Source organism: Chaetura pelagica, unplaced genomic scaffold (genome assembly GCF_000747805.2).
Source record: "Chaetura pelagica isolate M959 unplaced genomic scaffold, ChaPel_1.0 scaffold106, whole genome shotgun sequence".
Classification (NCBI taxonomy): domain Eukaryota; kingdom Metazoa; phylum Chordata; class Aves; order Apodiformes; family Apodidae; genus Chaetura; species Chaetura pelagica.
In genome coordinates this window covers 5221746-5236802 of record NW_009954222.1, presented here as the reverse complement: position 1 = coordinate 5236802, position 15057 = coordinate 5221746, and the positions used below count along the sequence as shown (strand labels likewise).

Sequence of the window (15057 nt, the reverse complement as noted above, 5' to 3'; positions counted from 1 at the left end):
TTCCACTGCCAATGTATTAAAAGCTTAGTTACATTATAAAACACACAATAACTAGATGGACTCACTTTGGCTAATTACAACAGCTACTTAAAAGCTATTCACCTCTCTCAGATCTTCTTTAAATGATCTATTTCTGATCCACTAACCAACAACAAAATCTCTAAAAAACCAGAAAAATTACACAGATGGAATTCTTCTGACTAAACTCATCATTACGAACAATTCAGCTGATTTAGGGAGGGGGTGTAATTAAATAAGGAAACAAAACAACTTGAAGATTTCATGCAAAGCTTTTCTATTAGTGCATTCTTGCCAGAACTGGAAAAAAACCCTACTGGAAAGCAAATACAACATACACACACTACAGGTGACGGCTGCAAAAAATTATTTAAGAGCTACAGCCTATGCTACAAATGGCCTCAAATATACCTTGAACTCATTATATGTCACATCATACTTACATACATTTGGACACATGATTTACCAGAAACCTTTCAGTCCAGCAAGCTGCTGGGGACTCGCAGAAAAATAAGACTACTACCATTCATCTAATATACTGGTGGCATCAAGGTGAGAGAAAGAACCTGGATCTGCGAGTGGGGGTTAGATGGTGTGGTATTTTAAAACAGATGTATGGAATTGTATTTTAAAATAGATGTACAGCAATTTAAAACAGGGCAAGAGGTCCAAAATCACACCAAGGTGCAGCATTTTGCTCAAATACATCAGCAAGAACAATGTGTAAGTTCAAAATTATGGACTCAAACACAGCTGGAAAAAAATCTATGAAAGCATTCTCACCACAAGCACAGGCAGAAGATTACCAGGGCACCAGGAAAACCAAACAATCTTTATGCCACCTAAAATGCAATCCTGTGGATGGAGAACAAGCAAACCACTGGCTATAGTGAGAGATTAGACACGTACTGCACAAGTTAGTGCCTATGTACAGATACATCCTGCTATTTCATAGACCCTGGGCTGTCCAAGGCATCTAAACAGCACTGACACATTGTGATGGTGAAGCCAAACAGGGGATATCAGAGTACCTCATACAGAACTAAATGTTTGTATATGAGCAGCTGAACTCTGCCCTTCATACACATGTGGGCATCACTGTCTCAGCATCTAAACATAGGCACTTCACATCAGGCAACCAATACCATACTCTTAAAAGAATTATTCAAGTTTTCCAAGTTTATCACACCTTCAGCATATTTGTTCCAGTACAAGCAGTTAGAGTAAGGATCTCAACTAGCATACCATCACTGAAAGCAGGCAGGCTAGCATCCCTCATACCAATTGTTCTTAAAGGCAAAAAAATGTACCTGAGCTAAACACACAGACTAGTTTTGGGGAGATGTGTCAAAGCTAAACACTGTATTTTGACCCCACAATGAGTGCCAAAGTTCAGTGTTTACTTGCCACTTATTCTTCTTTTATGGAGATCCTTGTGAAAGTTCAGACAAACCAGTGGCTAGACAGCTGACTGCACATCCAAGAACACAAGTGATGTCTTAGAAGGAAGAGACATTTGGGAAGACTAGTGGAATGACCAAGAGCAGCACAGCATGTGGCACCTGCAATTTTGGTTAATTATGGATTATGGTTTCAACACATATTGAGAGCCATAATAAAACTCTATCACATCCTTCTTTCTCATTTGGCTTGGATTACTGTAACAGTGTGAAAACACGATGTCCATCTTACTGAGCTTTAGACAAATTCTTATTCTGCAGTTTACCTCAATTTCAATGTGCAGGAATTGCTGGAAGACAATGAAGTTGTTGCCAAGTTGATGAGAAGTGCTGATGAGATGTTCTCATAATACTACTCAGACACACTCAATACAGCAAACACTTGATTCCTTGTCTGCCAAAAGAACACAGCCAAAGTAGGACGTTTCTCACCATCAGCACTTGCCACTTGCATGTCTCAGTGCTGCATAAGTCTGAGGTTGCAGGTGCAGAAGCTGAAGAGATAATTCCCCTCTAATGATAGTGGTACTGGCTGCTCTAAGACTGCCAACTCAACAAACAGGTAACTGAAGTTGCATGTGTCCACTTGAGCAACACCAACCAGATTATCCAACATGAAGTTCTTGAGAAAAAAGGCAGCCAGGTGGTAAAATTGGTGGCCTTTTACTTTTATTGCTTTCTAGTCGATAAACTAGGAGTCTAGTATTTTTCAGTGTCCTGTAAGTACTTCCTGAGATTTTCACGTAGAAATTCAATGCCTCAGTTCCGTTGAGAGGGAACACAAAAAAAAACAATTGAAAAAGCATTTGGGGATCATATAAAAACTTTTCAGCACCACAGCCTGCCCTTATTCCTGAATAAAATATCAAAGAATCACAGAACAGTCATGGTTGGAAAGGAAATCTGAGATTACCAAGTCCAACCAAAAAAACCCACCCCTTAAAACCACACTCCAAAAAAACTCACAACACACAACCCACAATCTCAGCCACAAAAGCATGCCCTGAAGTTCCTTATCTACTTGTTTCTTGAATACATCCCAGGATGGTGACTCAACCACCTCCCTGGGCAGGCTGTTCCAGTGTTTGATCACTCTTTCAGTAAAGAAACTCTTCTTAAACCTCCCCTGGCGCAACTTCAGACCATTTCCACTGGTCCTGTCATTATTCCCTTGGGAGAGGAAGCCAACACCCACCTCCCTACAACCTCCTTTCAGGTAGTTGTAGAGAGCAATGAGGTGTCCCCTCAGCCTTCCCTTCTTCAAACTAAACATTCCTAGTTCCCTCAGCCGCTCCTATATGACTTGTTCTCTAGGCCCTTCACCAGCTTGGTGGCTATTGTCTGGACCCACTTCAGCACCTCAATGTCCTTCCTGTAATGATGGGCCCAGAAATGCACACAGCACTCAAGGTGTGGCCTCACCAGTGCCGAGTACAGGGGCATGATCACTTCCCTACTCCCATGCCCCAACATCCTTTTTAACCTCTATCTCCTTACTATTTCCGCAACATTTCTTCAAAACCGTCAGTGCTGTCTAATTCTTGTAGCTCACCAGCAAGAAAAACAACATTGAAATTAATATGCCACATATGTTGTACCAACAACCACCCACGTTGCTCTACTCTGTTAACTTCAGCCTTCTTTATATACTGCCACTTGTTGATGATACTGCCATGCTGTGTCTTTTTTTGAATGCAAGTGCTTTTGGCACCAACCTGCCGCATTTTATTTGTCAGGAAAGCAGCATGCATACCTGTAGTGCTCTATAAATAGCAACTGTTTTGAACAACACATTTATTTTCTTGCCCAAGGGTGAGCTGTAACCTGCAATGTTACAAACAGGAACCTGTCTGAAAACCTGACTGTTTTGAATTAGCTTGGGAAAACGACTGAGGGAACAGGAAAGAAAGATGCAGCAGGAGGAAGAAAGCTGTTATCATCATATAGAATAAAAGGAAGGTAGCAGCAACAACAAAAGGTAACTAAAGTCTTGAGTAAGCACCGAGAGACAAATCTTCCAGAGACTCTGAAATACATCTTAAATGCAGTGCAAAAACCAGCAGTGGCTCAGGGCAGTTTGGGACTGACATTATGTCCCAGGGCTTAAACAGTCTGGAATACGAACAGAGTGTTGACCCCTGTCATATGCACTCACTCATCACAGATCCACAGCATAGCTGCATTAACAGCAGAGTCAGGAAAGGAATGAAAATTGTAAACCCCTATTTTATATTTTACCATACCCACGATGGACATGCACAGGTCAAGCGTGAAAGCCCCATCAGTTCTTCTAACAAACTATTAGCCTGCTGGAAGATGCTGCTCTTTCCTTTTTCTTGTTTCTTTCCATGTGGTTAGACTTGCAGCACTTAAAAACAGACTTAAGCAACAACTTTCATAACCAGGTGACAGATTACATTTTGTAGCACATTACTCAACAGTAATACATCTCAAATCTTTGCACAGCCTTAAAATGCTTGTCACAACTTATGGACCAATCTAGCTGTCATGCACTCACTTCACTCTGTTGACACAACCTGACCTTTAAAATGGCAGTGGCACTTTGCACAAAGACCACCTCTTAGAAATGCATGCGACCCACCTCCATTCATCCTATTTGGTTGCTGCTCTGGAGTTTGGGCTTGAGAAGAGTAGTAGGGCTGCTGATAAGTATTTGAAGGGAAGTGTGGGGAGGTTGGGCTCCTCCTGCAGTCCCGGATACTGGAGAAAGTCTGTGAGTGAGGAATCCCTCTCTGGAAGGGGGAGCAGCGAGTCAGCCGTGGCTGTGGAGGTGGGAGGTGGTCAAACTCTTCCTCATCCTCCAAACTATAGCGATCGTATTCCTGGTCACCACACGTCCCTTTTTTCCCCGCATGCACAGAGACACTTGAGCCGTGCCTTGACACAGATGCTGAAGTCGAAGCATAATCTTGCCTAAGGCCTGTAAATTCCAAGAAGAGGATGATTTGGCTTCAGCTAAGTGATTAACTCTTAACATGCACTTTAGTATTGAAACCTAAGCAAGTTAAGTCAACATAATTTTACAGCAGGAACTGGATTTACAATGTCACCAGGCTAAAGATCTGAGGTAGGATCCATCCAATCCAATTTTCAGTGTCCACCTTCCAGGAATCTAAGCCTGACCTAACTCCTTTGAGATCCCTTTTTTTAAAGCAACAACAACAAAAATACAGGCATCTCCGAAATGCAGTTCTTGTGAGATGTCTTAGATGCTTCTCTTAAAATAAGATTAACTGCTTTTAGGAGATGCCTGTTTCCCAGTCAACAGCAAGACAGAGCACTGGAACAGGCTGCCCAGAGAGGTTGTGGAGTCTCCTACGCTGGAGACATTCAAAACCCGCCTGGACATGTTCCTATGTGATGTGCTCTAGGTGATCCTGCTCTGGCAGGGGGGTTGGCCTAGATGATCTTTTGAGGTCCCTTCCAACCCCTAAGATTCTGTGATTCTGTGAAGACTACATGAGCATGAAATATTTTTAAATACCCTAAATTAGAGGAATTAACACTCAGTCTAGTAGTTTTCCAAGTCATTGCTATTACACTTTTCTATTCATGCAATGAAAATGCCATTCCATAAATTTACAATCCATGTAGATATTCTGACCCTCCAACCATCCTGAACCAGAAGCAGTTCCTGCTAGCAGACAGTCTCATGGACAAGGCTTAGCAGAAACACGGCCGTGTTTTAGACACAAACACATCTTACCATCCCCTCCTCAGAACACCAGGTTTTGTAAACCATCCCACTATCAGAATTGCCCCAGAAGAGCATTTTTGCTCCAGGTCCAGTGATACAGAAACATACTCAGGCTTTGTACATCCTCTCTTTTCCCAGCTGCACAGCAGTCAGGGAAAAAGGGGATATACATCACATTTTCAGGAGCTGAGTAAATCTGCCAATAGCTGCTGATAACAACTTCCCTAGATTTACGAAAAGCCCTCAGCTTTGACAGATGTTTTTGCTAGTATTATGGAAACTTCTCAATATGCTATCCCCACCACACCCCTCAAGTGGGAGTTTCTGCTGGTGGCCCTGAGGGCAGCATGCTTGCATGCACATATAAAACTACCACTATCCATGGATTAAGTGGACAACAACCATCATGTATTCAAACATTCTGCACCAGCTACTACTACCAGGATGAGATTCAACCATTACACCTGACATAGATTAGAAGATAAACAGTGTTTTTCCTTAAAGAGCTAAGTACCAGAAGTCTTTTTTAAACCTCACTCTGAAGGAGATGAGGACAGCTGTCATTTAAGTAACAAAATAATTCATATCTTTGATAGTGTTTTTGCTTTTTTAAAAAAATTATTATAACTTTAACATAATACCAGAGATTTTCCAAGCTGTGACCACACACATTTTTTGGCTGAGAACTGAGCTATCTTGTAAAGTCTCACACCTGCTAATTTCTCTGCTGAATGTAATGAGTGATACCAGAAGCTCAGTAAGTTTGACTGCTGACAAGTGACTGGTCTGGCCTGGTTGCTGGAGCACTCATTTCTTCTTTGCCTTTTTTCTCTATTGCATTTAGTCTCCTCCGACTTTGCACTTTCCTTAGTCACCATCTCTGAGTTTCTCTTGTTTTTCATCTCATTTTCTCCTTGATGTTTCACTTGGCAATAAGAGGAGGTGAGAATGGTACTGCACTTATTGACCGAGTGACTTCTAAGTGAAATGCCTTTTTATGAGCAAAGACATTTGCCAAAAATTACTATCAAGACAAACTATAATCTACATCAAACAAGCTTTTGGGCTCAGATTTGTGCATAATTACTATTCTCAAATGAAAATGTTGTATTTACATGCCTCGAATCCGCATTTAGAAAGGAATTATATTCAAAATTCATCCAACAACTAAGAAAACCAAAGTAGAGGCAAAGAAATACATGAAAGCTGCTTATTTCTATCTTTCTCATTAAATGTATGCATGAGAAAAACGCTTTAGCATCTTCCCTCCCCAGAAATAAAATAATTTTACATAATGTTTTAAGACTTTATAAATCTTCTAAAACTAAATGTATTCAATGGGTATGGAGCTATCATTTAGGGTTCAGAAATATATAAGCATCGAGTTTTGAAAGATCCAGTACCATTACTCTGAACCCAACAATGTGTGCACTTTCCCTGTGCAGCTGAAGAGTTTTTCCACCTGCCACCCAAGAGTGGACAATGTTTAAGAAAGAACCACTGGACTGAGACCGGACTGGAGCAGTTTTGACTGTTACAGGAAATCTTCCTCAAGGCTATTTTGAAAAATGAAAAAAAGCCACCTACTCTCCTCCTGTAGACGAGCCATGATTTGAACATCGGTGAGGTCCTGCAGCTTGTATCCCATGGAGATGGAATCATCCTCCAGCTCTGAGGTGCTCAGCTCACTGTCTATTGATGACTGTGGGCTTAATGGGGAACTCCTAGAAATGTAACCTGTGTAAGAAAAACATAACCTTTAGTCTGTGAATATGTCTGGCCATCTTTTTGTCACGACTATCTGCTCTTTATGTTACAGTAGCTTAAAATATTTTCTGTATGACAGACAGAAACTTTGAGAAGTGTAGTGCAATCCACTAACAAATGGAAAAGTGCTTTGATACTCCTGAGAAATAGTAAGCTGTAGTATTGGAACCTGAATTTCTCTGCTTGTTCCCAAAATAGCATCACATAGCCCAGACAATGAATAATTTACCCAACACAGATCTGATACAGCTCAGATTAATTACCATAGTCTAAACACATCTGCATTTGAATCTTTCTTATGGGACTGTGGTTCTCCCTACTCTATTCTGAAAAGCAAGTATGTTGTCACCAACTTCTGCTCACTACTCAGACTCCCTATCAGAGCCATTTACCTAAGTTTTACAGTTTTGTTGGTTTTTTTACACTTGTTTGTAATCATCAGATAAATTGAGGACAATAACAATTAAGACTGATCACTACACAACACCAGAGAAAGCACTGCTGCTCCCTTCACAGAGCTACCTTTTGGAGAGGGCTCTGGATTCTGCTTTCTTCCTCCATGATAGTAAAATATGAATTAAATTGCAATGAGTTACATGAGCTACTTGTTGTCCAACTTTAAAGAAAAATTCTTCAAATCAAATAGTAAATTACTTTCTAATATCCTCTGGACCAGCAGAGGCCCATAGCCTGCAGGGTAAGAACTGCTGTGATGATGGCTCACCAGCTGCTTGTTTCACAGCTGTGTTTGCATCCTCTAGTATTGCTCAAAGCAGCCACCTAAAATTCACCCTAAATTCAGCTGTTTCCTAACAATACCTCCAACACAAAAGGACACACAGGAGACTTCTTTCCTGTGGAAGGTCTGTAAGAAGTAAACATGTTTGCTTCTATGAATTTGCAAGATAACAGTGGTCCTCAAGGTTTTGCAGAGGTAGTAACAGCTGTGTCCTTTTGGAGCAGCAGTGGGAAGCTAGAAAAGACACCTGAGGGTATCTCAAATGGTGTGAGATGTCTTAAATTAGGAATCTAACTACATCCCATTGAACAGGGCAACTTAGCCCTCGCTCACACATAGACACCTACACTAAGCATTCAGTCTGGAGCTGTATCCCACCCATTGCGCCCATATCCATAACTTTCTGCACTGATTTCACACATTGTACATAAAACTGCACATATCAGCGTGACAACAGTGCTAACTTCCTTAGACCACACCTGGTCCTACCAGCAACAAAACGTTAATGCCTCTTCCCCAGATTATCTTCCCCACTGCCACTGCAGTTTAAGGGAAGTCATAGACATAAACTGACTCCTGATACCTGTAGTGAAGAAGGAAAAATGCAACTCTTTGCAATTTACAGCCCACAGGAGTTTGTATTTTTTCTAAAACTCCCACGTCCCCTGAAAATCAGTGGCAAACAAAATAAATATTGGATAGCAGCAACAATGCCACCAAACAGCCATGATTCCGCCAGCTATTTTTGTATTAGGTAAGTTCTCCCTGCAACTTAATTACACAGCTGCACTAATGTTTCTGTAGACATACGGAAGGGGCACAGTGGGGCAGAAATGAGCAGTAAAGGGCAAAGCTGAGAACTGTTTAAACTGACACAGTTGCAACTACACACTCAGGTAAACCAATATTGAGAAATAGACTATTACCTAGCATTGCTGTCCTGTGACATGCTGTGTAAAACAGAACATAGCTACATTACTAGCCAATTACCAAACTGTAGGTAATGTTTAAAGAAAATCTCCCTTATGAGATGAGAGTCTACAAAATCATCCATACAATGTATTGCTATTAAATGCCAGCAAGATTAGATTAGATGAAGCAATTCTGTGAGCACTGTGAATCAATAAGAAGATAAGCATTACCTGTCCGTTCAGGTGTTAGTATTGCTTTACTGGAGGTTTTAGAGAAGCTGGGACTATTAATGCCATTGGTATATGGGGTGAGTCTTGCAACAGGACTATAGGGAAAAGCCAAGGAGGCAGGTGTAGAGAAGAGGTTCCGCCATCGGCTAGCTGTTACAGATGTGAGGGAGGAGGTGGGAGGGGAAAAAAAAGAAGATTTATAGTTATAAATAGAATAGTGCTGTTAAGAGAGAAAAACAATCTAACCTTAATCTGTTCATCATACATTTTTTACTTATGGCAAACAGAAAATAACGGTCAAAATTCAGCTGCAAAACAGATGATCAGCACAGCCTTCTACATCTAAAAACATGCTCCAAAAGGTTTCCAGCAAATACATTTACCATTTTCTATGTATACACCACTTTGTTACATACTTATCACTTACACTGCTGTGTGCCAACAGAGGAAGTAAAAACCACTACAGCCAGCAGAGAAACACAGAGGAATTCTGTAGTGCTCTTTAAGGAATTGTTCACAGCAATCAATCATCATACAACTGAATTAGCAGTTAAATTATCAGTTATGGGAGTCCAAAGACACAGCAGTAAAAGATGCTTAACCATCAAGTGCTAAAAACAACTGTAATCCCACAGCAAGCTTTTAAGCTGCCATATTTTTCCTTCTCTTTTTACAGAATCTAATTCCTGATTACATAAGCATGATTTATTTTTATTTTTTTCTTCACTGTTTTTGGAGGATCAACCAAAGAATAGAACGGGGCACCTCTTTTTCCACACATTGCTTACAATAAGCTTTCAAGGTATCTGGTCTGCTAAGAAACAAAATGGAGAGTAGGCAAAAAAGGTAAAGGCTTATTTAATTTACATTTTCCTAGCTCATTCAGTAAAATATATGAATACAGCTGTCCTTCAGTTTGCCTATTTTTCAAAACATGCACTCAAAAGGTAAAACAAACAATACCTACATACTCTTCAGAACATATATAGTAAAGAGAATATATATATTTTTTTTTAAGTAGAAGGAAAAGGCAAAATTTTAAAAATGTAAATTTCAGTAAACTCATTCAAATACAAGCAAAGTTTGTACAGATGAAAAACAATTTATCCTATTGAATGTTTATTTGTGATAGGATCTGTTTTATCCTGACAGTGATATAAGAGAGGGAGCTAGGAACACATATATACCTACACTTAGAAATTAGTGGCAGAACCTTGATGCTTAGCAGCTGTACTTTGTCTCGTCAGATGCCACAAACCAGTTTTCAAAACTAGAATGGACCAAAAAAACTCAAAAGTTGTTCTCTCTCACATGGCTAATTAGTACCACAAATCTGTTGTGTTATTTGGATCTGATGGTCAAGTTGTTTTAAACACAGATAATCAAATACTACTGAAGCTCTCTCCATTCTAAAACCTGTCAACAAAATTATTTAGCAGGACATATAAACTTTGTTTTTCTTTCTTGTTAACACCAACACCAAGAGGCCCTGGGAAGGGTATCTAACTGGGGGACTGTCAATCTCATCTTGCAACCTTTTGGTGCAACTGGTTTGTCATCAGTCCAACAGATGCTATTCTCATACTATTCCTTTTCCTTAGAGTCACTCAAAGGCACTTCTGGGTTTGTAAGGAATTGGCAGCCTTTTCTACTTAGTGCAACTAAGCTTGGAGCAAAGGTCATTGCCTGGTTCCCTGAGATCATAACTAGGAGCAGCACCAGAACCACTCCTAGCAAACTGCTCAATGGCAAGAACATGACACCAACTCCCAGGCAGAGCTACTTGTTCTTTACCAACACGATCAGTTCAAAAGTTAAGCACACAAGTGTTCCAGAAAAAAAAAAGAAGAGTGCATGCAGATGGACACAACTCTACAAACTAGAAATTACAATTGCTAGGGATGAAATAAACTCTGAAGTAGCTAAATGTAAAAAGTGTTGAGGCATTGACTTAAAAAATGCATGTGATAGGGTAGATCTCAGCATCATATCCACAGCTAATGCTTGTCATTTCCACTAGAAGCCATCAGAAGGCACAAAGGATGACTGGTTCCTTGCAATTTTACTTTTCTGCTTAACACAAGATCCTGTTTTGCAGCAGCTTGGTCATTTGCCAGACCCATTAGCTGCCAGCATGTTCTCACCCCCAGATGTGGTCAACTGTACAGCACAAATAAGCATCATTCATTACCCTCTACAATAAGCACTGTGAGCTGGCCCACTAAGCACAAAGCAAGTTTTCCCGACTACAAAAGCGACAACCCACACGAAGAATATAATTAGTATTTATGGCAAACCAGATTTCAAACTCCTCTTTCAAACAGTATGTGTTATCAAGGAAAGATGGATGAAGCAGCCAAGAAACTGCCTACACTCATCTCACTATATAGTAAATCTCCAGACACACCAATGTAAAATATCCCCAATTCCAGAACTGCTGCTACCATGCCTACAAAAAATTTCATAGTATTTAAAGATCTGCAAAGGACTGACACTTTTTAGGCATGTGATTAAACCGACTGTTCAGGATCAAACGTAGAAAACTATTTTCATTAGGAAATATCACATGGAAATATCAAAGTACATACTGAGTACTTCTACAGTTTTAACAAAGACAGAAAAATTAGACTTACTGAGGCCTTGTGCCAATGCCAAAAGGTATGTAGGAAAGCAGCATTACAGACATTTAAGCAAATATGTACATTAATGTAAAATTTGTAAAATCTCCGAGTTGTGCAATAAATAGTCATTTTAGGAGAGCTGCTTTGCTCCAGACTGATTCAGAAATTGCCCTGGTTAGCCTGATAAAACACTACCATGGTATGCATGGATCAGACAATGTTGTTAAGGCCTTTACTTTTAACAGTCCAGCTGTTAAAATCTGAATTTTATAATATTTGCAGCTTCTTCTTAAAGCCCAAACACTGATTGCCCACAGATTAAATAAGAAACTCAGGTTCTCTTTAAAAGAAAGGAAGTTTCTAACATTTGCAGATGAATAGAAACATGAATAATATTGTTCTGAGCACCTGGTACTGAAGATACACTGAAAGAAGAAAAAGTGGCAGGAAAGGAAAGCAGGGACATCTAAAGAAGCCAAAAAATCAAATTGATTTATTGATGACAAAGAGTTAAACACATTAACAATCTGACTTCTTAAAGTATGAAACACTTGGCCTTTCACATCAGAGGAACTAGTGTTCTCTAATGCAATAAGCACAATTCGTCCTAGTCATCAAAGTCTATAGTCAGACTGGAAGTGCACAATTTTGGAGCATATTTTCCTTGGTGTTCATTAATTCTTAGTAAGTACACTGCTGATAACATAGTGTTTTACACAGTGTCTAATGTTTTTAAAAAGGACTTGTGAAAGTGACTACATAAGCAATCAAACAGAACACTTCCTTGAAAAAATAAAATCAGCAATAAGTGAGCTTGTTCATAACTTTAAAATATTTACTAACACAACTGAAGGTTTAAAAGCTAATTAACACCTTATTTTTATAACTTCCCTGGAGCTATCAAAATGCCCAAACAGACAAGAACAATAACTCACTGAAAAATACGAACAACTACACAAACACAAGTATTCACCATACTGACTCCTGTGAATAATCAGCATTTGATAAGAACCAATGGAAAATTTCATATTAAAACCTGAACAAGTAAACATTTACAGAATTGCACAGCTCAAAATGAACAGAGCACCCTGTAAAATCAGAGCATGCTGTTGCATGGTTAAAGCAATTCCTTTACTAAAAGCAGTTTCTCATTTGAGTTGTGTAAGGTGTACAATTTCTAAACATTATATGTAAGCATGTATTTGAAAGTGAAAATGGGATGTTCATGAGCTGGGACATGAGGTATAAACAACTGATTCTCATTATGTTGTTTTAATTTTGTCAGGCTATACTGATGTAAACAGAGATAGATCAAGTACAGGTCCTGTAACTGATGAATCAGATATACCCAGGACATTATATTAACTAAAGGTAAGAGGGCTTCCAAGAAACCAGAATTAGTACATGTACATTTAAAACACTTTCAATATTCATAACACCATTACAAAACTTGGTGAACTCAGTATAACAGAATGATAACTCACTTTCAAAGTGACACAAATAAAAAAATATTTTGCTATATAGACAGAAAACAATTAAGTCATAAATAACTGCATTGTTCTACTGACTAACCATACTAAATTGTATCTGAGGTGGTATCTGACTTGTTTATTCACTCAATTAGGTTAAATTTTTATAGGCCTCCAGGCCTATCTAAAATACTTTTTAAGCTCAAGCTAAAAGTAAATTAAATTACACATAGGCAGATATTTGAATGTGAGTACTAATTACACAGCCTGAACAACAAACACTCTTTTGAGCCAGCAACTGGAGAAATATTTAGAGTACTATCAATCCAGCAACTGCAACTTTTGAACACAGCACTTTCCTGCCATCATACTTAAAGCAGGAAACCTTTCCTGATGCACACTGTGTATGTGTGACTGCACAGCAACCACACTTAAAAGCAAAACGTTTCCCTCAGGAGTAAAATGCACAGTCCTGCAGAGGAAACTGAAGCCTTTTGTTAATCACTGGAGAAATTCAAGAGTGCTAGAAGAGTGCTTCTTTCTGTAGATAAGAGTGTCTAAACTAAGAGGTATCACCTCAGTGAGGCATATCTAGTATTTCCCTCCGAAAGACAGGTATCTGACCTTTGCTTTCGGTCCCTGTAGAACTGGGATTCAGACTCTGAAAACTCCTCCTGCAGTTAGGTATATGTCTGGGAACAGACACATGGATAATGTGCTTGGAAAGACAGTCTGAGGAAGCGGAGATGAAGGTAATCTCACACCTTGCTCAACAGTGCTGTTGTTGGGACACTTAGTGAAGAAGTGGGCAATGCAGGCCCCTTATTACTCACCAGCCCGAAGGGATTTGGCTTCTGGAAAACCCAAAAGTCCTGTAAAAACTTGAAGCAGCCTGAGGTTGAAGAGAGGTGCTAGATCCTCAGCTGCAAGCAACGCTGCAGTGCCAACCATGCAGGAACACCTCCTCAGGTAGCTAAGTTTTCAAAGCAAACTACCGGCATTTCATTTATTAGGGAGAGTGTTTACCTCACTGGATTTTAGGATCTTTCAAATAAGGATTTGGGATCTTCAAGGAATTCCCACCAAAGGACACTGTGAATGCAAAAATTTACATGGGGAGACTACACAAATTCGCATTAGAGGAATCTACCAAAGGTGGTTCACATCTGGTGCGTAGACATTGATGGCTGACCTAGTCACCACAGCACACAATATACTCCAAAGAGAAAGGACAGGCATGATTCACCTCACCTTCACTTAAAAAGGACACGAGCTGTGATTGTTTGTCTCCACTGACTACAAAGGCAGCCCAGTGTGACTGGCTCCAATACAGATCTCTGCATATATTCAAACAGAACTCACTCTGACAGCATTCATTACAAGAAACAATAAACAGAGCTTAAAAACAGATTTCAGAGACTGCATCCAGTTTTCCCTTTTTCTAAACAATTGAAAAAGACAACTCTTTTGCAGTGCTAGAGCATCCTACTAAAACAAATACAGATATACAATTAATATCCAACTTCTTTCTCAAATAGGAGTTCCAGTTCAAAGGGCGGCCCTTACTATCTCTTACTAGTGAGAGGACAAGGGGTGTAATAGCTCAAAACTGGAAGAGGGGAGATTTAGGTTAGACATTAGGAGGAAAGTCTTTACTGTTAAGTGTGGTGAGACACTGGAACAGGTTGCCCAGGGAATTTGTGGAAGCTCCATCTTTGGAAGTGTTCAAGACCAGGTTGGATGGGGCTCTGAGCAACCTGATCTACATGGAGAAAGGCTGGACCCGTAAGAAACTAGTACCACTTCCACAATCAGCATAACTTCACTAGTAGCTTCCTGCACCCAGCCTGGTGGGTATAACTAATCTGGTCTAAAATAGTTCAAATAATCTTGCAGAAAGCACCACACCATACTAATTTATGAGTGGTGGCTTCACTCCTCTCACATGAAACAGGTGTGTCTTCACACAAACATTACTATTGCAGTCTATGGCATTTAAAAAGTGTTAGATTTAAGCAGAGCTGTGTCAAGAAGTCATTACATATACATCACCTTAAAGTCACATGAGCATCATGATAAGCATGAATCACATATTACTCAATGCCTGTTAATCCAAAGGGAAA

The 15057-nt window shown here is 39.7% G+C and overlaps 1 protein-coding gene across 2 annotated transcripts in view; it reads right to left on the bottom strand.

Moving 5' to 3' along the window:
• The window catches only part of SLAIN1 (SLAIN motif family, member 1), a 42469-nt gene that overhangs the window by 11251 nt on the left and 16161 nt on the right, over nt 1-15057 (bottom strand). The window contains exons 2-3 of one of the 2 annotated variants that reach the window (XM_010003501.1): nt 6784-6933; nt 4081-4419 (exon numbers count right to left, since the gene is read on the bottom strand). In XM_010003501.1, coding sequence (XP_010001803.1) covers nt 4081-4419; nt 6784-6844 — 400 coding nt within the window. In that variant the 5' untranslated portion in view covers nt 6845-6933. Of the gene's footprint in view, nt 1-4080; nt 4420-6783; nt 6934-15057 lie in introns of those variants that run through there. The other variant, XM_010003500.1, reaches the window with a different exon arrangement.